Source organism: Centrocercus urophasianus, unplaced genomic scaffold, assembly GCF_019232065.1.
Source record: "Centrocercus urophasianus isolate 14NV4802_14NV808 unplaced genomic scaffold, USGS_Curo_1.0 seq_18, whole genome shotgun sequence".
In the NCBI taxonomy this organism is placed as follows: Eukaryota; Metazoa; Chordata; class Aves; order Galliformes; family Phasianidae; genus Centrocercus; species Centrocercus urophasianus.
In genome coordinates this window covers 18,415,865-18,439,738 of record NW_024884733.1, presented here as the reverse complement: position 1 = coordinate 18,439,738, position 23,874 = coordinate 18,415,865, and the positions used below count along the sequence as shown (strand labels likewise).

General features: G+C 37.7%; 2 protein-coding genes across 5 annotated transcripts in view; one reads left to right on the top strand and one right to left on the bottom strand.

The window, feature by feature from the left end:
* AK5 (adenylate kinase 5) overlaps positions 1-14,251 on the top strand; it is an 83,488-nt gene extending 69,237 nt beyond the window's left edge. The window contains exons 11-14 of the mRNA XM_042819089.1: positions 1,816-1,979; positions 2,966-3,082; positions 6,093-6,281; positions 13,875-14,251. Of these exons, the coding sequence (XP_042675023.1) occupies positions 1,816-1,979; positions 2,966-3,082; positions 6,093-6,281; positions 13,875-13,979 (575 nt within the window). The 3' untranslated portion in view covers positions 13,980-14,251. The remainder of the gene's footprint in view (positions 1-1,815; positions 1,980-2,965; positions 3,083-6,092; positions 6,282-13,874) is intronic.
* Positions 14,252-17,104: 2,853 nt separating this feature from the next.
* The window catches only part of ZZZ3 (zinc finger ZZ-type containing 3), a 54,634-nt gene continuing 47,864 nt past the window's right edge, over positions 17,105-23,874 (bottom strand). For all 4 annotated transcript variants that reach the window (XM_042819085.1, XM_042819087.1, XM_042819086.1 and 1 more), the window contains 3 exons: positions 21,231-21,365; positions 18,796-18,896; positions 17,105-18,445 (listed from right to left, as the gene is read on the bottom strand). In XM_042819085.1, coding sequence (XP_042675019.1) covers positions 18,301-18,445; positions 18,796-18,896; positions 21,231-21,365 — 381 coding nt within the window. In that variant the 3' untranslated portion in view covers positions 17,105-18,300. The remainder of the gene's footprint in view (positions 18,446-18,795; positions 18,897-21,230; positions 21,366-23,874) is intronic.

Genomic DNA, 23,874 nt, shown 5'->3' with positions numbered 1-23,874 from the left:
TACAGTACTGTAACATCTCTGAAGTTATTTTCTCAGTGTAGTTATTTCTGAAATTGAATGCCAATTGAATTCTGGTCAGGAAGACATCATGCCAAATTCACTGTATGGTGGAAGCATTAATCCTATGTTCATTCACAGAAAGATAAAGAAGGAAAATCATGTTGCTAAGCATCACATTTTTTCTAGTATCTTAAGTCCACACAACGGATCTAAATAGCCATAGTTCTGAGTCTTGAAATACACACAAGTCATACACTTAAAAAACCCACAACTACATAGTAAAGCACACTTTTATCTTTAGTTTTGTTCTTCAATCTTAACTCTACCTCTTGATTTTGAGCCCTGTAAGGATACCTGCCAGGGTATAATTACCTCTTACTTCAGCAGTTCTTCTGAATAAATCCATCAAAGATCATAAAAGCATTTCCAACTGCCACACATCCAGATCATTTCTCCCCACAATCTCCATTTCCTGATGTGAATTTACTCTCCATGCTTCTTCCCACCCTGGGCGCCCCCATGGCCCCTCTGCTCCCCCCACAGGTGCTCACCTCAGCTCCTCCGGTCACCACCAAAGGAGCAGGATCCATGAGAAGTAACTTTCCTCCATTTTGTTGATCTCTCTAGCAGGAGTGGGACAGCTGTGGCTGTTCAGCAGGCAGCTAAGAGGGTGCTGAGCCTTTCAGGAGTGGGCTTCATAGCAAGGTGGGAAGAGCAGCCACCTCCTGTGAGGAGATGGGACGGGGCAGTGCTAGTACATAGAGCACGAGGCGCCCACCATCTATGAGCAGACCCTAGAACGGATACTTGCCAAAGAGGTGGAGTTTGTGCTTGAGGACTCTTGGTGCAATGGCAGCTGTCCTGATGGAGGACACAGGTGCATCTCCTGAGGTATTTCTTTCAGCAGCAGCACCACCTCCCCAGCTCACATTTGCTGTCACCTGCGGGCCTCTGGAGGGGGGAGGAGTGCCCAGCCCACAGCTGCGGTGAGCAGCAGGCACCTTCCCTTCAGCCAGGGGAAGAATCACCTCAGCAGCTTCACCAGAGTAATGGAGTCTGCTCTGACTCAAGGTGGTTTTCCAGTTCTCAGCTAAATACGAGCAGATGAGTGGTGACAAGGTGCCATGCAGAGTACCGAGCCCTCATACCACCCTGCAGCATGCACAAAGAGCAAGACAAATCTGCAACTGCAGGGGCAGGAGGCCTGGGCCTCCACCCGCATTCAGCTGCTTCAGCAGGTGTACCAGCACCTGTGGGAGCCATCTAGCTAGAGGGAAAGGCAGCGAGCACAAAAGCCTTGCTCTTGCATTTGCAATAGTGGTTTGGTTGCTCCACTTCCACATGTGTGCCCTGTAACGCAGACAGGTGTCAATGACTCTGTTTATATCTTTCCATTCCACAAGTGGGGGCAAAATATTTCCCTTGCAGGGATTTTACTATATTTTTCCATATTAGCAAGATCAGCTTGCTAATGTTTCCTGTAACTTGCAAGTCTGAATGCGTACCGAATCCAACACACTACCCTGCTCCCTGTCTGCTCAATGGTTTTCATTGACATGGTAGTTGTGCTTTAGGAACAAGTTCTCTTCTGTAAAACATTTCATTGTTTTGACTCCTTAATTTCAGTACACGCTTTTTGAGTCAGCATTGAAGGGAGATATAGGACTTGTTCCAGTGTAGAGTCTCTGTGCTTAGAAAACAAAAACAAAACATTAACAGGCAGTCATCAGTTTCTTTCCATTTTCTTAGCTGCTATAAATTGAGAAAAGGAAGATATTTATTCCTTTGTAATTCTTCATATTCTTCCTCACAAAGGTGGCCCTGGATCTGGCAAAAGCAGCCAATGTGAACAGTTAGCCAAGAAATACGGATTTACTCATCTGTCCACTGTTGAACTCCTCCAAAATGAGTTATCATCACTATCAGAGAGAAGTAAATTTATCAAAGACGTCATGGAATGTGGTGAACCTATGCCTGGAGTAAGATACAATTTTATTTGGGGTCCTAACAGTTTACAAAGGCAGTAGTACATAGATGGTTTAAAGGGTGGAAATAAGAGAATAAGAGATGATTCCTATTAAGGGAAAAGGAATCTGCAACTTGAGAGAGAATCTTCTTCATTGGCAGATATGTGACACTTGTTTCCTTCTTCTATGCCTGAAGTAATTTACATTTGAGCTCCATACACCATATAAACGAATCATGAAATACAGTGAGACAGATGCTGTGCTATGCATTGCAATATGTAAGAATAAGTACAGGAAACAGAAACTTTATGTACATTTTATAGCTTCGCATTTCAGATTCAGAGCTGTACTTCTAGCAGCTATTCTAATTTACAGTACCTGCAGTGGTTTCCTGCAGAGCTGGCTGAGATCCCAGAGCAGCTGTACTGCAGTTTAATGGAGACCATGAGACAGTGCTGTTCTCAGCTGGACTTGACTTTTACATAGCAGGTCTGCAGCCTGAACTCTTGATGGGTCTTCAGCAAGTGCAGTTAGATTGTAGAGTGTGTTTACTAATGAAAGAAATTGGGAAGTGCTGCTCAGGGGAAACTAAAAGCTATGCTGAGGCTTGATTTTGATTGCTTTGCTCCTCAGTGAGATTGATCAGATGGGGTCTCTTAACACTTTCCATATAATATAATTATAACAATGACATAGCAAATGCAATTAGATTAGAAAATGCAGCAGTGGCTGCAGTTTTACAGATATTAAAATTAATTTTGAAACTACAAAATATCCTCAACTACTTAGAGGATGGTTTGGAAGCTCAAGGACAGGTTGCAATGCTAGGATTGCAAAACATGTGCAGGTATCAAAGAAAAACACCTGCTATCACAGGATGTGGTTTTAGCAAACCAGATCAGAGTGATTCTTAAGGGCATAAGTCAGTGTAGCAAGTAAAGATACCAACTATTCTTATTAATCAATTAATCAAGTAACTCCCTTTCTTTCCAATGCAGAGTATTGTCCTAGAGCTACTGAAAGAAGCCATGATCACCAGTTTAGGAGACACAAAAGGATTTCTGATTGATGGTTATCCCCGTGAGCTGAAAGAAGCAGAAGAGTTTGAGAGCAAGGTGAATGTGTAGTCATAGTTCTGTTACTACTCTTTGTAAGATACAACTATACTTCTGGTTCTGCTTGGGAAACCACCTTCAATTGATTGCAGTGGGGACTTATAAAGAGCCAATCCAACAGTCCAAAGAATAGTTTTGATGCTGATCATATCACCAATACAGTGACTAGGGCTTTTGCACTTACCTGCAGTAGAAGGCTAATTTTAACTAGATGCAATAAATACAAAGAGCAATTCTCATGTAGTTGAAATTATGACTTTTAGCATCTATTTTCTACTTCTAGTGGATGGGGGCTTCTCTTCTCGTGAAAGGCACATGAAGGCCTACGTCACCACAGTTAATTTCTTGCCATTGAGCGACCTCTGCTAAAGCTTGCTGCCACTTTGAATCAGCAAATGCTGATAAAGTTTTTGTGATGAGTAACAGGTAGCAGCCATAGAAAGAGTGTTTTGCAAGTGGCTATCTGGCAGTTCAGAGAGTTATTGATTTCCTCAGAATGTGCAAAGACTAACTTAGAAATCTCAGCTATCCATTTCTAAATCTGCAGAAAATACTCTATACAAGCCTGCTGAATGAATCATCACCTATTTTCTTGTAAAAAAAAAAAAAAATCTGCTTTATTTAGCTGATTACCAGTTCCAGTAGACACTGGGACATAGCAAAAGATCCCATAGTCCTAAGCCTTCTTTGATACTTTCAGTAAAATACAAAGACCCCAAAGTTTATCGTTGAATATGCCATCATACCTGTTGTGAATCAGTGCATTCACTTCAGTCTTCACAGGGTAAATTTGCCTGCCCAGAAATTCTATAGTGTTTTTTTTTAATGAGTCATTATTGAGATAATGCTCTGCAGCTCTTTCTGAAGGTGGTCAGAAACTCTTCCTACGCTATAATTGAATGAAATTAGATGGAGCACAGGCTTTATATATTAATGGTGTCAAAGTGCTTATGAATAATGCTACATATCTACATGATGTGCAAAAAGCACTTTAATTGTTAACAAAGAGATATTCTATTTAGAAGACTTTGGAAATAGTGCTTCTACTTAAAAGCCTGACAGCTCTAATTAGAATTAGCTGTAGAAACAGCTTATTCTCTCCTAAGTTTTGCCCAGTGCCTTTCTAAGAAAGAAATATATACATTTTTTACTAGCTGTAATTCTAGAGAAGCAAAAGTTTGCAATCCTTTGTTTCCTCCTCAATCTTTCTATTATACGTGAGAAGTAGAAAACACTATTAAATACAAGTTCCACATTACCAGGTTCAGTAGCTTCTTTAAAAAATAAATAAATAAAAATTGCTATAAATTCGATAGGGACATTACTTCTACCTTTTGCAATTTTTAACACTTAAGAATGATGTTTTTGTAATGTGTTGAAATCAAGAGAATACGAGTACTGAAACCTTTACGAGAACCGCATAGGTTTTTCAATAGCAAATCAGTCAGTCAAACAAGATACTATTATTACTCATTTATACCATTAGACAAGATCATGAAATTCCTAATGAGGAGCTGGGGGAAAATAAATTCCCACCAATTAGGCAGAAGGGCATTTGTTGAAATCACTGATTAAGCCCACATATCTTTTTAACTTCTCAGTTCAAATCTCTGCACTGCTAAAACTGCCTTGCTTGCTTTTTAAATCCCCAAACCCAATACTGCTGCTGCTAATGCTAATGGAATTAATGTTTTCTGAGCTGCGTGGAAAAAAATGCTTGGAAAAAAGCCTGTCATTGAACCGTCCAAAATAATCCCTTCAATTCAGCTGTCTCTTAGAAAGACATTATGGTAGTAGAAAGGTCAATGCAATCCAGCCATCCCCAGTCAAATCCTAACATGAAATATTTACCTATAGAATATTTCTTCTTTTATGAAATGCAAACTGGGGCAATGATAATAATTTCCATGCATCAGTAATTGAGATTTACTTTGCTGTAACCATGGAAAAAACATGAATTTCTAATGGTCATTAGTGGGAAAAACAGTCATTTTTTCTAAAGACTTCTTTCTCAGTTTTTCCCAATACGATGTTCTCCAATCCCTGCTGGAAGAAGTGAGAAAAAGCCTGAAAGCATAATTGAAATCTTCAATACATATCTGCACAGAAAAATTATTACGTGATTTATCTCCAATCCTATGGCACTTTTGTTTTACTTGCTAGAGTGGAGTTTATCGCTGTACACTCAGGTCAACAGTTGTTGCTCAGATAAAACCTTGTGTCAGACAGAGCTGTGCCTGAGCAGGGCATATCAGAATGTACTGCAAGATTTATTCTGAATGATATCCATATTTTTTATCTGCTTAGAGAAAGAATGATAGAGATTTGTGGTTAGTGCTTTTGGCTGCCTCCTGTTATCAGGAATGTATTGTTCTTTCCTGCAAGTTATTTTTCATCCATAAAGTACTAAGCATTTACTATCAAATGTAGATAGAGACAGTTCTAGTTTTGCCAAGGCTGGAGAATAAAAATAAATAAATCTTTACTTACTTGTTTATATAGAAAAGGGCAGACTTTCTTTCAGGATGAGGCTGACACTAGCCATAAAACACTAAGTGGTTGGCTTCTCATTGAATTTGGAAATGATTAACCTATTTGAAAATGCAAAGTAGTATATCAAATCCCAATACAATTATACAAATCAAATACAATCAGAATATCCTGAGTTGGAAGTGACTCTTAAAGATCACAGAGTCCAGCTCCTGACTGTGAGTCCAGCTTTTATCAAACAACTGCAAATAATGAACATATTGATGAGCTTCAAGACAAGCAGCTAGAATTTTCAGATCGTATCTCTTTTTCTCTGCGTGCATACAGCCCAGTCAAGTCTTGATCCTGAAAACTAGGATCTCTAAATGCTGCTACAATAAGAGGTGTTAATAAGCATTATTTCTGCCTACAGTAATAAATAATTTGCTAATAATTTTCTTGAAGTCTCCTTTGGTAGAATTTCCAAATAAAACTGTTTGAGTACTGGTTTGAGTACTTATTTTTTTTTCTTTGTTTCTAGATTGGGGAACCAAAACTCGTGATCTGTCTGGACTGCTCTGCAGAAAGCATGAATAGTCGCTCTTTGATGAGAAATCAGGCCAGTCAGCACTTCGATAGTGCTGAAACCATCAAGGAAAGAATTGAAGGCCATTACCAAGCAGCAAAACCTCTGACTGCATACTATGAGAGAAAAACACAGTTATGCAAGGTAAATTGATTGAAATTTTGAATTAAATTATTGCTTCTTTCTTCCATTATATAAGCAGCATTCAGGAAACAACTGGCACACCATTTATGAACTGTATTAGTTTTTGCACTTTCCACTTTGATCTCACCTTCCACCTCTGTGGTTTGTTTCCAACTTCTGCTGACTTCTGAGTTTCATGGTACAACTTGAAAGAATAAAAAGACAGCTTTATCCGGAACCTGACAATGCATCCTGAATCACTGCCTCATTTGTATAGAATCTTACTTAACATCAACGCTGAAAGCGTTTAGGTATTAGGCTTTGTTTCTCTATAAAGGCTTTCATGATTAGGTTTAAAGATTATGTTAATCTAAAGTCCCTTAGTTACATTTACACAACTGACACTGTATATCCTGAAATAAAACAGACCTGCACATAATACCTTTTAGCTGGAATAAATGACATACTTATATTAATTTCAGTTAATTACTTCAGTTTATGCTGCTGACAATGTGATATTTAAAGCATTTTTATATTCTCTAATCAATACTTTGCAGAGAAGCAACTAAGCTTACATCAGTGCAATTAACTGATGGATATGTTGGCACATCTGTAATCTCATTTATATGGGAAGTCTACATCTATTTTTATGTATTTCCCTGCTCCGTCACAGCAAATGTCAATTATGGTCAACTGGAAAAAACTAGTCCTGCTGATTCTTCTTGTCCTGAAATGTACAGAAGCCAAAAATACTTCTTGAAATATTATGGAAGCTTTCTTCTAGAGGATGTAGCAAATATGCAAATCACCAATCCCAAACCATTCTCCTCTGCAAAGTATCCAAACAATAAACATGCAGTTAATTTGTGCACTCACATCTTGACCTGAGGAGAGAGTAAATGATATGGTCCTGAGAAAAACAACTGATTACTAAAGGGAAAGTCCTGTTTGGTGTCCTTTGCTAACCCCATAAGAACTGCCCAGAAGGCAGAGGGGAAGAAAAAAATCCACATAATTTTTAAAACTCAAGAACCTAATTATCTGGTTTTAGTTCTGTTTTCTTTCCTTATGAACTACCTTGCCAACATTGCAAGGCTGCTTTTAATTAAGAATTCAGTATAATACACAATATACTAACACAGTGCAATTTAAAAGGAAATTGGAGCTCTCTTTACCTCCAAAATCTTACAGCAGCGAGCTGTAGCTACCGTGTTTCTCTTTCTTGAAGCCTTAAGCAATTGACAGCCCCCAAAAGAATGAATCTACTTTAAACACGTAACACATAGATTTTTGCATTCACGTTCTACCATATTTCACTTGATACGAATTCTCGTTGGAATTCCTTAATACTTCTACTGTATGTTCCTTCTTTATATCTCATGCAATCTATGCAATGACAAAACACGCAGTCTTTTCCTACAAGTTTACAGGTCATTAGTTCCTCAAGGGACTTATCTACTCTATGGGTCAGAACTGGATGTGTTCTTTGCACTCTTTTACCATTACTTTTGTGGGAAGTGACATCATGTGTTTGCATGTCAAAAAGTAGTCATGCTTTGCCTGAACAGTGCATACACTGTTTTTTCTTACAGTGTCTGCACAGTACCTGTACTTCCTTCTGATGAATGTAGGTGTTTAGCAAACTTCCATCCTCTGAGTGTGGAACTATTGGGTATGAAAGCTCAGTAAAATCAGCTTTAATGACCATTGTAAAATGTCCTTTTAAGGTTGAAAAATGGTTCTATTTTCTTGAACGCAGGTACTCCATGTAGATATGTCTACCTCATCCCCTTTTTACTAAACTGAAAAATACGTATCTGCTACCAAAGATGTGCATCCATTTTAAATGTAAGTAGGGAGACCTCCCTCATACTCCAAACCCTTATGATGGGAACAAGTATATGTTCAGCTATTTATCAGCATTTGGAGAACACTGCAGAAAATATTCAGCAAAAGTCAGCTTCTAAAACCAGGCCTCCCAGATTATTCTTCAATTTTGGAAATGTACCAAATATTTTGAAACAAAGCCATTTTCTTCTTGAAGGAATGCCTGTATAAGAAATCCTGCGTGATAATTTTTGTGGATAAGAGATCCCAGATAATTTACTCATACAGTCTGACTTGGTCAGTCACACGACTCAAACATTGTGTCTGGTGTAGTGGCATCCTTCCACTGCCCTGCCTTTGTGGAGGGCCTGTGAGCTGTGTGTCCCTGGAGAATCCAGTCAGGTCTTCCTTAGGAATCCATTGGGTGTTGAGATTTTTTGAGGAATCTTAAGAGCCTAAATCCCACCTAACTGCCATTGAAATTCAGCATCAACCTTTTGTAGCCACCATACTGCAATGTGTGACTAAGCACAGTAATAATTCTAAATGCAGTGGTGTTTTTTGTCTTGTAGGGCTTAATTATAGCAGTCAGTCCCTGCTTTGTCACAGAGGAGAAAGTCACAATTGTTAAATAGATTTAATTAACAAGAAAATTGTTCTGGCATATTGGTATGATTTGATTGCTCCAGTTTAAGTGTACTTAGAGTTGGGCAGTTTTCCATGGATTGGTGGTATGTGGCACATGGCAATGGTGGTATGTGTTTGACTTGTCCAATCCAGCCTAGAAGTTTTCAGTCCTGAAACAGGCAGGAAATCAAATATGCAAATGTAAAATTCAGACCTGGGCATAAGGCCAGAAAAGGGTTTGATGTGGAAATTAAAGGCTTGATATGCACTCAGTGGAGGAACTGGTTTGTTGAGCCGCATCAAGGTGTGCTTGAGACCACGCTGTCAAATTAGCTTGCTCATTCCTTGTGTGTGAAATGGCCTTACGCATGAGTGGCAGGAGCCTCCTCAACCCACTGCAGACAAAAAAATTCAGGTCTGACTGAGCTTTGTCTGCAGTCTGCTGTCTCTTTGCTTTATTTACATGGAAAAGACAAAGGTACGTGGTTGCAACAGCATTCTCATTTTAAGCAATGAGACTTTTATGACATCCTCTAAACCCAGAGTTATTGTGCATTGACGCACAATAAATAACTAATCTGATACACGGAAATGAAGCATTTTTCCATTCTGCTGATCTCTGAACAAGAATGGTGACCTGACAAAACTACCAGAAGATCAGAACTGTTTCAAATTTCCCTTTGTCCAAAATTACCTGTCAGTGTTTCGACACAGCAGTGCAAGAACAAGATATGCACAAAAGGTGGAACCTTTGTATGCAGATGAAATATCTGTGAACATGACAGGAATAAACACTGGTGGATCTTCCAGCCGCTCATCGTAGGAAGACCTGTGATCTGTTTACAAGGAAAGGGGGAAACTGACAAAACTGGCAAAGACAGCGTCCTCTGCGCCCTTTTCTGCTGAAGCAGATTGTAAACTATGTTTTGGAAGGCAAAGTAGTTGTAACTATGAGTTAGGATATTTCCAATTACTTTAAAAACTAATCATGTTGAGGAGATATAGTTTCTTTTTTCATGATTGCTTTTATGGTCAGCTACAGAACATCCACCTGTTGCTAATGACAGGTAGATGCTTTTTAACAAGGAGCTTGCTGGGAATCTGAGTGCTCACAGAAACAACAGTTGCAAGTTACCTAATTGTGTGGGAAGCAGATGTTTCAGATGGATGAACTGTAGTATGACAGCTGTAGGAAGCAGGTAGATATTGTTGTTTTAAAATTTATTTCTCAGTAACTTCAAAGGCAGCTGGACAGAAAAGTGTGTTTGAAAATTTAGTAAGCATGTACTTGTGTTTTAACATGCCTAGATTTAAATATCTTTGAATATCAATTGAGAAGAAAGGAAAGAAAAAGATTGCTTTTAATGTTTGACTCATACTTCAAAGCTTTTCTCAAGTGACAGTAGGTAGGAGGTAATAAGTAATACAGGAGAGCAATGCTTTGCTAGTCAAGCAAGACAAGACCGATCCTTAAGTACCTAACATCAAAATAGAAGGTGTCTTAAGTACAACTTTCCAATTCAAACAGTCATCTGAGGAAAAGGAATATAAGAAACAAGCAAATCCCAGAGCAGATTTTCAAGGATGTCCAAAAACCTTAATTATTTCAGATTGCACAACACTGTAATAGATTCAAGTCAAAATGCATTCCCTTTTCTCCTCCTCTTTGCCTTCTTCTTTATTTTTCTTCTTTTCTTTTTTCTTTTTCTTCATTTTTTCCCTTTCTCTTTCTTTTTTTCTTCTTTTTCTCCTTCTTCCTCATAGTGTTGTTACAGTGTTGGGTTTTTGTTTTTTCTAAAATCAGGTGAAGTTACATACTGGCTAAGTAGAAACTATTCAATTCTAATCACAAACATTTCCTGTAACCATTATGAAACAAACACAACTGTAAGCAGATGGCCACACTGAATCAGCAAACACCCACCACCTCATGGCCTTCCATTTCTGAACCTTCTCATGCTAATATCCCCTATTAGAAGTTCCTTTAGGGAGGGGCAAAGTGAAATTTTCCCTTTAGAGAAGGGATGATCAATGGTTATAGTGACAGTAGATGTGTAATTTAGTTCCATCTTTTGAAAGGTTCTCTAAGTCATCAACCCCAGCAGATAAGGACTTGAGGAACAAAAAACCCATGCATTTCTTCATCACTCCCCTTGGTGGTTTGGCCCATTAGATGATAAACCAGTGTGGAAAAGTACATCAGAAACATCAGTTGTAGGGTTACAGATAATACATAGAGGTAAGTTCACCCCAAACATGAATAGGGGCAGCAACATGTCTCCCCTGGATTTCTTACTTAATGACAGAGATAAAAATGTTAGCAACAACACAGCTGACCTTGACTAACTGCAACAAGAAGCTTCTAACCACTGAGTTTATTCCAGTCTTGGTCTGACTTTGTGACAACCACAGTCCTCAGCCATCCTCTCCTCAGTTTCTTTTCAGTGGTAGTATATATGTAGGGTTCTAGGCTCCCAAACATACAAGTGGAGATTTGATGACAGTAAATGTAATTAGCTGATTTTAATCCTAGAATGAGCAACATTGTATTATGAAGAGGATTATTTTAATCATTTCAGATAAGCTCATTACACTGTTCCATACTAGAAGTTATCTAGAGCCATACTGACATTCCAGAACAAGAAGCACTACATAAAACTGTATTTAGATCTTGCTTTTGACATAAGAACATAGCCTTGAATAACTTTGAAAACAGTCATGGTTCATGAGTTGTTTTATAATCTGAAGAATACAGTTTTCTCTCCTGGAACTGCAGAGTGCCACTGATGCTGTACTGGCTGTGAAGTAGTGCCACATTAAGTTAGTTTTGTAGTACAATGTTATGTTAGCTTTATGAATTGGACTTCTGTTATTTGGGAGGCCATCACAGGAAGCACCGGGCTGCCATCAAACTTGCCCATATTCTTTCTACTGTGACTGTTAGGAAGGCAGCATTCCAGGCATAAAAGGGCAGCAATTTCCAAGCTCATTAATCTGATTTTTCCCCACAGCTGCTTAGACCTAGACCTGAGTATCAATCCCAGTTCTAGAAAAGGGCACTGAGACACCTGTGCACTGATGAGGCTAAGTTGGTTATCCAACTGCATTTATGGAATTCAGCTGCATTTATGGAATAGAGATTAAAAAAGAAACCAACATATTAAGAGAGGAAAGGATGCATATATTCATCAAATACGCATATGTTTATATACATAAATGTAAGTCTATGCAGAAATTGTATGTATATATGTGAGTGTATTTGATAATCTATGTAAGCTCAGATATAATATAAGTGAAGTATCACATTTAGTACTAAACACTTTTCTGCACTTTTCTTCACTATTGGAGCTGTTTAGGAGGAGCCACCAAATGCTCTCAACAGGCTGGCACGCACCCTGCAGCTCCAGCACAGATAACCATTACTTGCAGGAGCTATAGAGAATACGTTCGCATTTTTTACTGCCTCAGGCACAGAGCTGTCTGTTCAAGGCAGCATTCACACAGTGCTGTTTAATTCCCTGCAAGCCACAGCCCCATTATGTCAGCTTTCTAGGAAGAATCAGAGGAAGAGGAGGGCAGCCATTTCCACAGACGTGGAGATAACATCTTGAAGAATGCCTGCCTAATGTACCAGTTATCAAGCCGTAATCCCACACGCTTCATCAAACTGTATGGCAGAATCATTTTGCTGTGCTACACAGGTGTGACTGAGCTGAACAGGAACAAAGTATCTGCCCAGGCTGACCTGGTTAGCCTGGCAGGGAACAGGCTGTCTGCCATCAGGTTCACACTGCCCTCGAAGGATTAGTCTCACCTGGTTGTCATCAGACCAGAAGCATGTGGGTTGAGTGCAAACAGCTATACAGGAGCTGGCTGCAAGACAATGCTGGGTCTGAGGGGAATTTCACTGCCTATTTCAAAAATACTCTCCTTGAGTTTGAAGTTCCTTTTCCCCTGCAGAACAAAGAGGTGGCAGAAAGCACAATGGGCCGGAATGTTCTCTTCAAACACGACAGTTGTCTGGCATCCTAGCTGGCACCTTGGAGATCAAAATGCAGCACATAGCTCAGAAAAACGGGCTTCAGGCAACTTGTCGTGGATCTAATTAGAATACGTGCAAATTATGGCATGCATGCGTGGAACACCATGCGCAGCAAAGCAGAGAGGAAACAAAATTTTGGGTACAGAATTGCCAGACCCTCACCAAAGAGGAACTGTTCCATGTGGGAGGAACTGAATACCAACTGGGTGCAATGAGTACGGTGCGCATAGCCAGCGGGAAAGCTGCTTTTGCCACTACGGTGAAGACGAAAGTTCACCTTCCCTAAGCACTAAATAGTTGCATAGGATGGGCATGAAACTCATCGCCCAAAAATCCTGATGCAACGTTATGTTTTGTAGGTAGCACACAGAAGCATTAGTGGCTGCAAGTGATCCCTATCACTACAGTGCAGTACGCTGTTCCTCAAACAGAATAACAATTTGGCCTTGTTTTTGTTGGACTCAGTTCACAAAAAAATAACATCAACGTCCTGGAGAACTTCAAGTAAAAACAAAATCTTTGCATTATAAAAAAATCCAAACAATTTCAACAAAAGGTCGTACAACAAAATGAATGCTGCCTAAGGGAACCAGAGCCAATTCAGCAAACTTGAAAATACAGAGACCCAGAAACAGACCCATGGCAGCTCACTGTCCTTGGGTCAGACACAGCATCTCACACTCTGATGCTTTAGACGACAAAGAATAAATTAACAAGTCAATACTATTCATTTAATAGTATAGCTTCAAAGTTATTCTATTAAGGTTCTTTTGAAGGGTAGCACATGTTAAAATAGTTTCTGATGATCTCTGAAAGTTTTCTGTATATCAAAGGTGTCATTTTACTTTAAAATGAGTACTCTGGATAGAGAGCTTAAGCTCCCTCATTTGATCAATGCTCTTTGCTCCAGACAAGAGAACTTTCAGATTCTTCTCATGTCAATCTGCGCTGGTCGCTGATTTGTATGGAAGTTGTTCCTCTACACTGTTTGTAACATGAAACAGAACTTCTCTTTTATACTAGACCTGTGGTTTTTTTTGTTTGTTTTTTTCTTTGTGCTATTTTAAGATAATCCTTTATAACGTAATCAAAAGTATTGCTTTTCATCTCCTTGACAGGTTGATGCAGAAGGAACAGCAGAGGATGTTTTTCTGGAAGTCTGCAAGTCAATTGACTCTTTTCTGAACAAGGAAGAAGCAGCATTTTCAACAGAAACACAGTAGTGGTGTGTACACTGCGTGTGCACGTGGCAGCCATGAATAAAATGCTCCTCAAAGCAATACTGCTTTTTTGGGAGATATCTGGAATTTGTGCATGTGGTATGTTATTTTGGATGAAATCTTCTCCTCCATTCAGACAAAACACTTAATAGGAAGCAGCCTGTATGCTAACTTGCACTAAGAACCGTACATTCCATTGGTTGTTTGCTCTTCACGGGCTAAAAGCAGCATGGTGAACAGAGCTCTGGTTTGTATTTCATCATCTTGTATATTTGATGGGAAGTCAGACACGTCGCCTGATCAGCAGTGAGCTCTTCAACCACTTACTCACTGTATTGTAGAGCAAGAATGCTGCATACAATTTTCTCATTGGTTATTACTTTGATTAACACTATTAAATTTTTGTGGTATCACTTAGCTTGTTCTTGGTTTCTAGTGACTGAATCTGTTCTCTGTTCCATCCCGCTGCAAGACAGCTGGAATTAGTCAAGCTAGATGTTTAAACACAGTTTCCAGCCATCCCCAGAATGTTGTTATAACAGGAGTAAGGAAAAAAAAAAAAAGAAGATATGACTGAATATGGTGTCAGTCTGCTGACCCACTGCCACAGAGAGACACCATGTTTGAGACAGCCCCATCTCCTGTGAGAAACTGTGGGGTGCTAAGAATCATGGTTTCCTAATTTTGTAGACTGAGTTGAAAACAATGATTGCATAGCATCATTAAATGTGCAATTTGGTAAATATTCACAATAACAGAGTTTTAATATATTGAAGTCTACATAGAAAGTTGACCATGAACCAGTGTATGAAGACACTCTTAATCTACGAAAAGATGACAAATGCAAAATTCAGATCATCATCTGTTGTCCTGTACTGACACTGCCAAAACTTTGAAAATGACAGAGGAAAAAAAAAAAAAAAAAAAGGGATCAGGGATTATTTGATTCATCTTGCTTGCTTTTTTAGTAGGCTATATCCATAATATGTGCAAAAAAAAAAAATCTGTAAATATTCTATTGTATTTCCATTAAGTTAACTGAAATACTGTAGCATTTCTTTGGTTTACTGATAACTAAATAAAAGCTTGTTTGACATTCCTGTCAAGTTGCACCCTTTACTGGAACCGCTGGACACGTTCAGTTGAAGCGGGCTGCATGACTGCTCTCTGTCAAAGTTGTACTTGATGCGGCAGATTTGTATTTTTAAAGTTACTTTTCTTGTAATGAGGACATAATACAAATAAAACATACAAAAATGAGAAGTGATCATTTGTTATAATTTATGTGGGTTTAATCCTTTTTAAAGCACAGTACATAACTTGAAAATATAGCTCAAATTAGCATGCTTACAAAGTAGGTCCTTTTTTCACTCAGGGCAGGTTCTTCTGTTTTCTTTCGCTTCCTTGCATTTGCCCTGTAAATGCTAATTCAGTTATTTTTCAAAGGAGTGTACTAGATATGTTCTTATCCTTCACATCCAGGATGTTCCTCCTTCCCTGGGTCCTTTTATAGACTACATTTTACCTCTGATGCTCTAGGAAATGCTTTTCCAGCTCCAGAACAGTGGCATTACGTGACCAGTAACATCTGCAGTACAACAGCTTTAAGCAAGTGACTTTCATAATTCACCAGTTGGAAAAAGGCAGGTTTTCCTACAACGAGCCTCAAAGCACCAGCAGCTGTATTGTGCAGTACTTAAGAAAAACAAGATTAAAAAAATCTGCAGCCACCCTGAAGCTGCAAATTCATCTGAGTAGCTTTTTAGAGTAATTTTTTTGTTACTTGTAATGACAACACAGCTTGAAACATGTGGAGTATCATTATTGCCAGGATACGAATAAAAGCAAGAATCAGCTGCTAATTAAAAACAAATTAAAAAGGAACATTATTTAACATACAGTTCCAGTTTACTTCTTTCTGCTTTTTCTGGTCTTTCTTTCAAAAAACAAAAAAACAAACAAACAAAAAAAAACAACCAAAGAATCCCATGCTCGATCGGGCACATGTGCGTTAGAAATCTACTTGCATTTGTCCATAATGTATGCAAGAGAAATAGCTGTATATGCATGCATATGGAAATATCAATATTTATACACATTCAATTAGAAAAGGACTTATCCAAGATGCTTCTTTGCTAAGCGATTCAGATTTCAAATTCTCCTTCTGCTTCCAATCTCATTCAAAACACAATACGGATTTTCTTCTTCCAAAGCTATCTCAATCAATGCCTGGATATTTGCATTTAATCACATGCTCGCTAATTTCTGCTACTTCCTTCCAATTATTTTTTCAGGATATCAACAGAAAAACAGATTGCTGCAGATTCTCTCCCTGATCATACATCTCCACCTTACGAACAGCATAAATGGTCTCACATCCCCTCATTGCACGAGAGATTTTCAGAGCTTCTTTTGAATTAGAGAGGAAGCTGAAATACATCTCGTGAATGTTTCTGTTGTATTTCTAAGGTTTATTAAATTTATCTAAGTATACAAGATATGTGAGATGTTTACACAGGATGCTTGCTCAGTGTTCTAGTAACCGTACTCTATTACCTTCTAAATGGATTAGATGCTTAAACTTACTTTTCTCTGAGGCAGAAAATGACTACACCCACATGTCACTGCGAAAGCTAACACTGATCAGGCTATAATTAAAGTTCTTAGGTGCAGCCAGCCAATTACCCTTCTTATTGCCATTTTAAAGTCAAATTACTTGGAATATTCAAGTTTTAAAGCAACTGGAAGTCTACTACAGTTATAAAATAATCAAGTATTTCTGAATCACCAGCTATACATTTCAATAAAAAATATATTAACTAAAGATATGTCACAGTAATTACAAAGCTTCTCAGATGATGGCATACAGTGTACCAAAGCTACGTAAGTCTGATCTGCTGAAATCTGAAAGAACCAAGTACGAATAAGACAGGAGAAAACTAAAATGCTAATCCTGCAAAAGGCAAAGCACAGTTCAGTGGGCGCAGAACACCACCGGTTCCCACTGAACTCACAGCAGAGGAAGGTGCTGTCATCCTGCAGGTCTGCATAGTGAATATTTGTCCTTTTCATGTTCTCAATTCTGATTAAAAAGTCAAAACTACACAGAAAGGAAGTCACAGCAAGCATTCTATATATAAACAGACTGTATCCACATAGTTTATTTCTCACAGTTCTCCTGACAATTGAACATTATTTAAGAACATACTGTATACACAGATAAGAAGAAACATACAAAATGTTTTAAATGATGCACAACAAAATCCAGCAGTATAAAAGAATGCATGTGAACCCTTGCTCACTGCTCAGGCTAAATTTAATCACTGTTTAAATAGTAATAAAAATACAATCTTTCATGGATCTTGTGCAGACTACAAAAGAGGAAAAATTATTACCATATATATGATTTATATTAGGCAGTTTTCTTTGATGAGTTGCACTAACAACTCCAAATACAGAGGCAGAAGGCTGTGTATTTTATTTTAAAGGAGTTAATGTTGAGTATTAGAGACTTTACACAGTTACTACCACTGGCACTTTTCACCATATTTTGTACACATCACATGATCATCTTATATAACATTACATTTAAAAAATATATCTGAGTGATAATTTTATAACATTCACACACCATGAGCTGGTTAAGGAAGCAATGCCACAGTTGCCTCCCCTAGTGCTTCACTGTTGGTAAATAGAGTTCATCGTGGTTTAAAAATAAAAATAAAAAAAATTGAAAGTCAATGTGATTAAGCAGCTCCGATTTAATAAAGGCCTGTAACCAACCATCGCTGAGACAGTGAGCATTTTTTAGAGTACATCCTAGAAGCAAACACTGTCATTGGTTAAAACCTTGCCTAAAGAAGTCAGTTACTGTGCTGAAAACTATTTCACAACAAAACTGCAAGCTACTAAACTGTTTTTTTATATAAATACTTCATCTCCTCTGGATCTCATTATAACCGAGTTCTTCAATGCCTTTGGAATTTACTCTATCTTCAATGTGTGCTCTCATTTCTGGCTCACCCTTTTGTATGTTTTTCTTTTGTGTTTAGATTCACCACCTAAAAATGACTAATGTGGTGAAAGAAAAGTCTCCCAGTGAAACCTTCTGCACACTAGGAATGTTCAGCTGCTGTTCAGTGATCTAGGACCATGACAGCTCAAAGCTGTAGTTTGACAAGTACACCCAGGAAGCTGTCATGCTGTGAGCGACATTTCAGGGAAAGCAGACAGTCTTTCCAAAATGTGCACAGTATTAACAATGGTGCCATTGTTATTTTTCAAATAGTATAGTAAGCCCAAGATTGTAGATCTGCTTCCCATGTCATCTATTTGCTGGAAAGTAGTTTGGGTCAAGATAATTGTAACTGGTGCCCTGGGACATGCAGTAGTCTCTGTCTAAAAACGTCTCTGCTCTGTAAATAGGTTCTAACTGATGATCCTCCTTATGAATCTCTGTTTCATGCAGACTGCAAGGGAAAGAAAAAGATAACAGTTTAAAAATTAAATACTTCCTTATTTTTAAGTTTCAGAAATACTGATCACATTAACAGGGTCATACCAAATTTGACACTGAAAATTATTTCACAAATTACAATTTCCCCCACTACTTAACAGTACTAAACTGAATCTGTCCACTGCACTGTTATTTAAAATATTTCTTAAGCATGTCCTAGATGCATACCTCCCACAAATATATGCTAAAGAATCTTTCACTTCACTCAGCTATGCTTGAGTAGATACCCAACAGGCACTGCAATTAAGCCACACATATACTCATGTTAATTAGAAAAAACAAGTAGAGAAGAATCCTACTCACCAGTCAGAACAAGAGTCACAGAAATCCAAGGACATTTCTTGAGGACAGTCTTGGCAGTGCCACCGAACACCCTGAATAGGTTCAATTCCGCAGTTATCACACTGTGAAGCAGATTGAAGAGTACTGAAGAAAACCAACTGCATTCACTTCAGCCAGTAACAGTATATATCAATATGCCACATATAAAGGCACAGATGTAGGTCGATTACTGCTTGCATGCACAGCTGAATTCTTCTCCTCGCAGACCATAATGTGTTCATGGATAAAGAAGTCCTCATACTCAGAGACACGTCCTTCTCCCTGAGGACTGATCAACCTTTCTCTTTGCTTTGCTTCCCACTACCTGAATGCCCCACACATCGACACTGTTCTCCTGCTCAACAAAAGCACACCAAGTCCTGCCTGTAGTCACTGCTTATCCTCATATGGCTTAACGATGTTTCTGTAGCTTACGTCCAACCATGTGAAATATCTTAACACAGATCCACTTTCCCCTCAGAGCAGGGAACATTAAGTGCAGCTGAATGGAAGAAGAAAAGAAAAACTACAAACGGAACAAGAAGAGGGAATGAAAAGTTCATGACTTTGGGTAGGAGGTGCATAAATGCAAAGAGATTCGATTTTTAAAAAGATAAAACTTAGAAAATAGGACTTTGAGGCAAGAACTTTTCAAAATCTAAACCAGGAAGAGTGCTGCAGGGACAGGACAGAAAAGGAAAGAAAAATGTGGGAGCAATCTTATGCTCACTTAGCTTATTCTCCTTCATTTAGGACATGAAGTGCTCTGAGAGAGCTTTGGGTACCATCTGCGAAACTCACTTGCAGAGCAATTTGCTCCTGAGCACAATCAACTCAGGGTTACAAACACCTTATTAACAGACTGTCACAACTGTATTCCCTGCTTTCACAATGACAGCTTTCAGAGTGCGAGGGCTGATAAGAAGGAAGTTGTAAGCATACTTAGGACTTTTCTCTGAAAACAGAGAATTCAATATAACGCTATATTATAATAAAACATGAAAAATCCAGTTTCAGTTATCCCAAGTTCAGAGTCAAGAATAATGGAAATCCATAACCCTTCTGTGCTCCAGCTTCCTGCTCCTCTGTGAATCAGACATAATACCATACCTTTCATTTTATTAAAAAAAAATAGTATTTGCAAAGTATTTTGATACTAAAGCGATGAAAGCTGTAAAAAGCCCACATGTGATTCAATAATTCAATATTCAAAGAAAAGAAATTGAATAATGTGTTCTAATTGAGGCTGAAGGCCATGCAGAACTAAGTGTTCTGAAGAGATGCTTATTAGGTGACTATTGTCCAGACCATGTACTAAGCAAGGCAGCACTCCTGAGGGAAAACTGTATATAATCATGTAATTTCATAGATTATAATGCATATTAAAAGCAAATTGGAGTTGCAAAGAAACTTTCAAACTTTTAATGCTTGACAGTATATAATGCCAATTTACTTTTCAGTATTATTTCATATAAAACATTATGCAGAACAAAGTACTTATTTTGTTTTCTAGAAGGCTACTCTACCTGATCAAAATTTTGATTTTTTTTTCTTTTTTTTGAACAAAACCACTAACTTGAAGGAGAGAGGAGACAGGATGAAGCCTCGGCAACCTAAGACGATTAAGTCTATCAGTGTCAACTAATGAGGTTATTTCAATCTTTCAGTTATTTTGAACTGAACTTTAAACTGTATGCTTTTGCATTCTTATATGAATGGTTACCAGAAAATAAATGTAGCTGCCTAATACTTTTAACATGGCAAAGAAGCTGTTCCAACATAGCAAACCGTCGCAACAAAAACATCTTGCAAACCAGAAAACCTAATTTAGAGAATCTTATAGTTTCATATAGTTTATGACATGGCTGACACTGGGACAACGCACCATTTTAACTCTGAGTTTATTTTCTCAATTTCATATAAACATTGTTTTACAGAACTGTTTCAACTTCCGCAAACATTATTTGAAAGGAATAAGAAGCTGCTACCTTTTCTCTCTGCAGTGAAAAACAAACAAAACAGTCACTCTCATACTGTCCTTTCACTGGTCTAAGGGGCAGGAAAAAGAACTCCAAAAAGCAGAGTTATTATCAGGGAACCACTGGAAAGACAGAGTGTAATGCCAACATAGAATTCTGTGGTGTTAGCTCTAGACTTTTATTTTCATACTACAAATGAAGAGAAGTTTGCATGCTTATTAATTTTCATACAGCATTCCACATATTCTGTGAAACCTGAGGTACTGGAAAGAGTGAATTACCTGGGCTGTTCTGAGTGAAGATGAGGAAAAGCAGACACTGAACAAGAATTACGAAACCACAGTTGGCGTCCTAAACAAAGCCTTTTTAGGAAATTCCAACTGTGTTATCTTTGAAGATTTCTCCTGTTACTCAGCAGAGTGCAGAGCATCAGCTTACCTTGAATCCCACATGCTGCACAAATCCACTCTCTGCATGCATCTGCTGTAGTTTTTGTCTCTTCAATTTTTTAAACTCTAACAGTTCTTTGTATTCAGGTAACTCACGATACGTTATTGGAATACTCTCTTCATCCTGTTCATGGTTAAAAAAAGAGAATTACTACTTACATTAGGAATATAACTAGTAATATATATTATTTCACAGATCACTGAGTGTAACAATCTTCTGAGAAAAAGTTGGCACAATATTCTGAGACAAATTGGAAATTATAATTAAAAACACAACAAAAAAATACAAACAACTAACTTAAATTTTATTCCGTGCTACTTATTATTTGCATTATACCAAAACATTACCATGCTAACAAGTTTCTTTTGGCGAATAGCTTTGCTGTCAGGTGAAGACGACAGCAGTGCCTAACTTTAAGTTCTATATTTATATTGGTACGCCCTATGTTTTTATTTTTGAAAGACCCATAACTCCAGACAGAATCAAGCTTTAGTTATATGTACTTCTCAATCAATAAAGCCAATTTTAACAGTATTAGATTCTCACCTTTAACTGTAAGAATAAAAAGTGGTGAGAAATATCATTCCATGATTTTAAGAGCAGAAGTTTCAAACTTATTTCATCTTGTGACCACTCCTAACTCCCTTAACTTCATGCTGCCTTTTAATAGCTTGAGAAAATGGATTTCTACTTTCCCTAAATTAGAAAAAAAGTTTGTATCCCTATAGACAGGTGCGTACAACTTTGACAAAGACTTATAACACATAATCCTTTTTTTAAATAAAAAAACACAATTTCTGATTTTTCTCCTTCAATTTTCTTCAGCAAAGATTGAAGACCTGTATGTTATGAGAAGACAAATTCTCACTCTAATTCACAGGACTACTTCAAGATAGCTATTTAATTGCAGCAGCTGTACTTGGTATATGTCAGATGTCTTCAAAGATCCAAAGTCTGTATGGACTATACTGGTAGGCATGTTCAGTTATGAAAAAGAATTACAAGTAATCATTCTCTGAATGTAGCCTTATCTCAATTCTCTTTTAAAAATCTGTGAAGTTTGAAATGTCTGCATTATTTAGTAAGTTTACTGAAGGAAAAGAGGGAAAATGGCATGCTGTTTAGTGTTAACTATTTTTCTAAGGGCCATATAAATTATTTAATTGTAATTCTGAAAATACTTATAGGACTAGACTGCAAGTACCCCGAAAAAAAAAAACAAACACGAGGTTAAATGACACAATTTTATTGTGATAAGCTTCACCTTCTTCCTATTAAAAAAAAACACCACCATTTACACAAATAAGTTTTACTAAAAAAAAAAGCCTGGAATGATATAATCATATATTGAATAAAATATGCTACAACAGCTCCTCATGTGGACACTTGATTCTGGATTAGTACATTGTATTCTAGAATAATTAGACCATTCACACCATGAAGTGATCATCACTGAAAGTTAAATTCTCTCTTTTGAGAACAGTGTCTTCACTTGAGAATAATTAATTCATACTACAGTGATGTTTGAGGAATGGTTATGCCAATCAACTGGTAACACCCAGACAAAATCTTCTGTTTTTACAAGGAAACACTACCTGGTACTTTTATTGTGAAGAACTCAGGAAAAAAAATTTCCTACAATTTTCCAGCTACACCAAATATCTTCTTGACCACGTCAGTGCGCAGTATAGTATTTCTCCCTGAGATACCAGCTGTCACTAAGAGACCTGATTTGTTGGACTTGATGATCCCTGAGGGCCCCCTCCAACTTGGATTAAAGCAGACTCCAGTATATTCACTTTGATTATAGTTCACGATCTCTTTTTCCTTCTATGTTGCTTTTATTTTGCATTGATAATGGGGATCTTTCTGATAACTGAGCTCACCTGTGTCTTTCTACATTACTGCAAGCCAGAAATATATCCATCTGGAAATGTTGCACTAGTGAAGAAAGAAAAGATTAAGCCAAATGTGGGGGAAAATAAAAAGAAAATGGAAAAAAAAGAAACCAGGGAGAAGGGGCACACATCCACCATTATCACTGCAAAAAAGTAAAACAGCCATTTCTATCAAAACAATGAAAAAAAAATCTTAGTTGCCCCCTATTTACTAGAGGTAGGACACCACAGGAAAAAAAACAAAATGCTTTAGGAAAATACTAGGAACAGAGAGAATAACTACTTCAAAAAAAAAAAAAAAAAAAAACAGGACAAAGGACTGTTTGATAAAAAATTGTTCAATTGAGATAATAATGTAATTGTGTATATAATAATAATGTAATGTAATAATGTTCAAATGAGATTAATAATGGTAATAAAAATTAATAGTGATCTGCAGCTCTTCTAATCTGCATTTTTCTTCCCATGCCTTTTAAGATACATATTGGAATAAAAAAGAAAAAATTCAGCAAAGTAAAAGAACGGACTTATCCTGGGTGGTCTTAATACTGTTACTATGCAACAGGTTTTTCACGCACAAGATGGCACTAGGCTCACCAAAAAAACACTACAAGTCATGTTCTTTGGTCTAAGCACAGTAAACCTGCAGTGATTCACACCAGCTGTGAACCTCATCAAACATCTTAGTAGTGGATACACTACCCTGTATGCATGTGTGTAAAACTACAAGAATG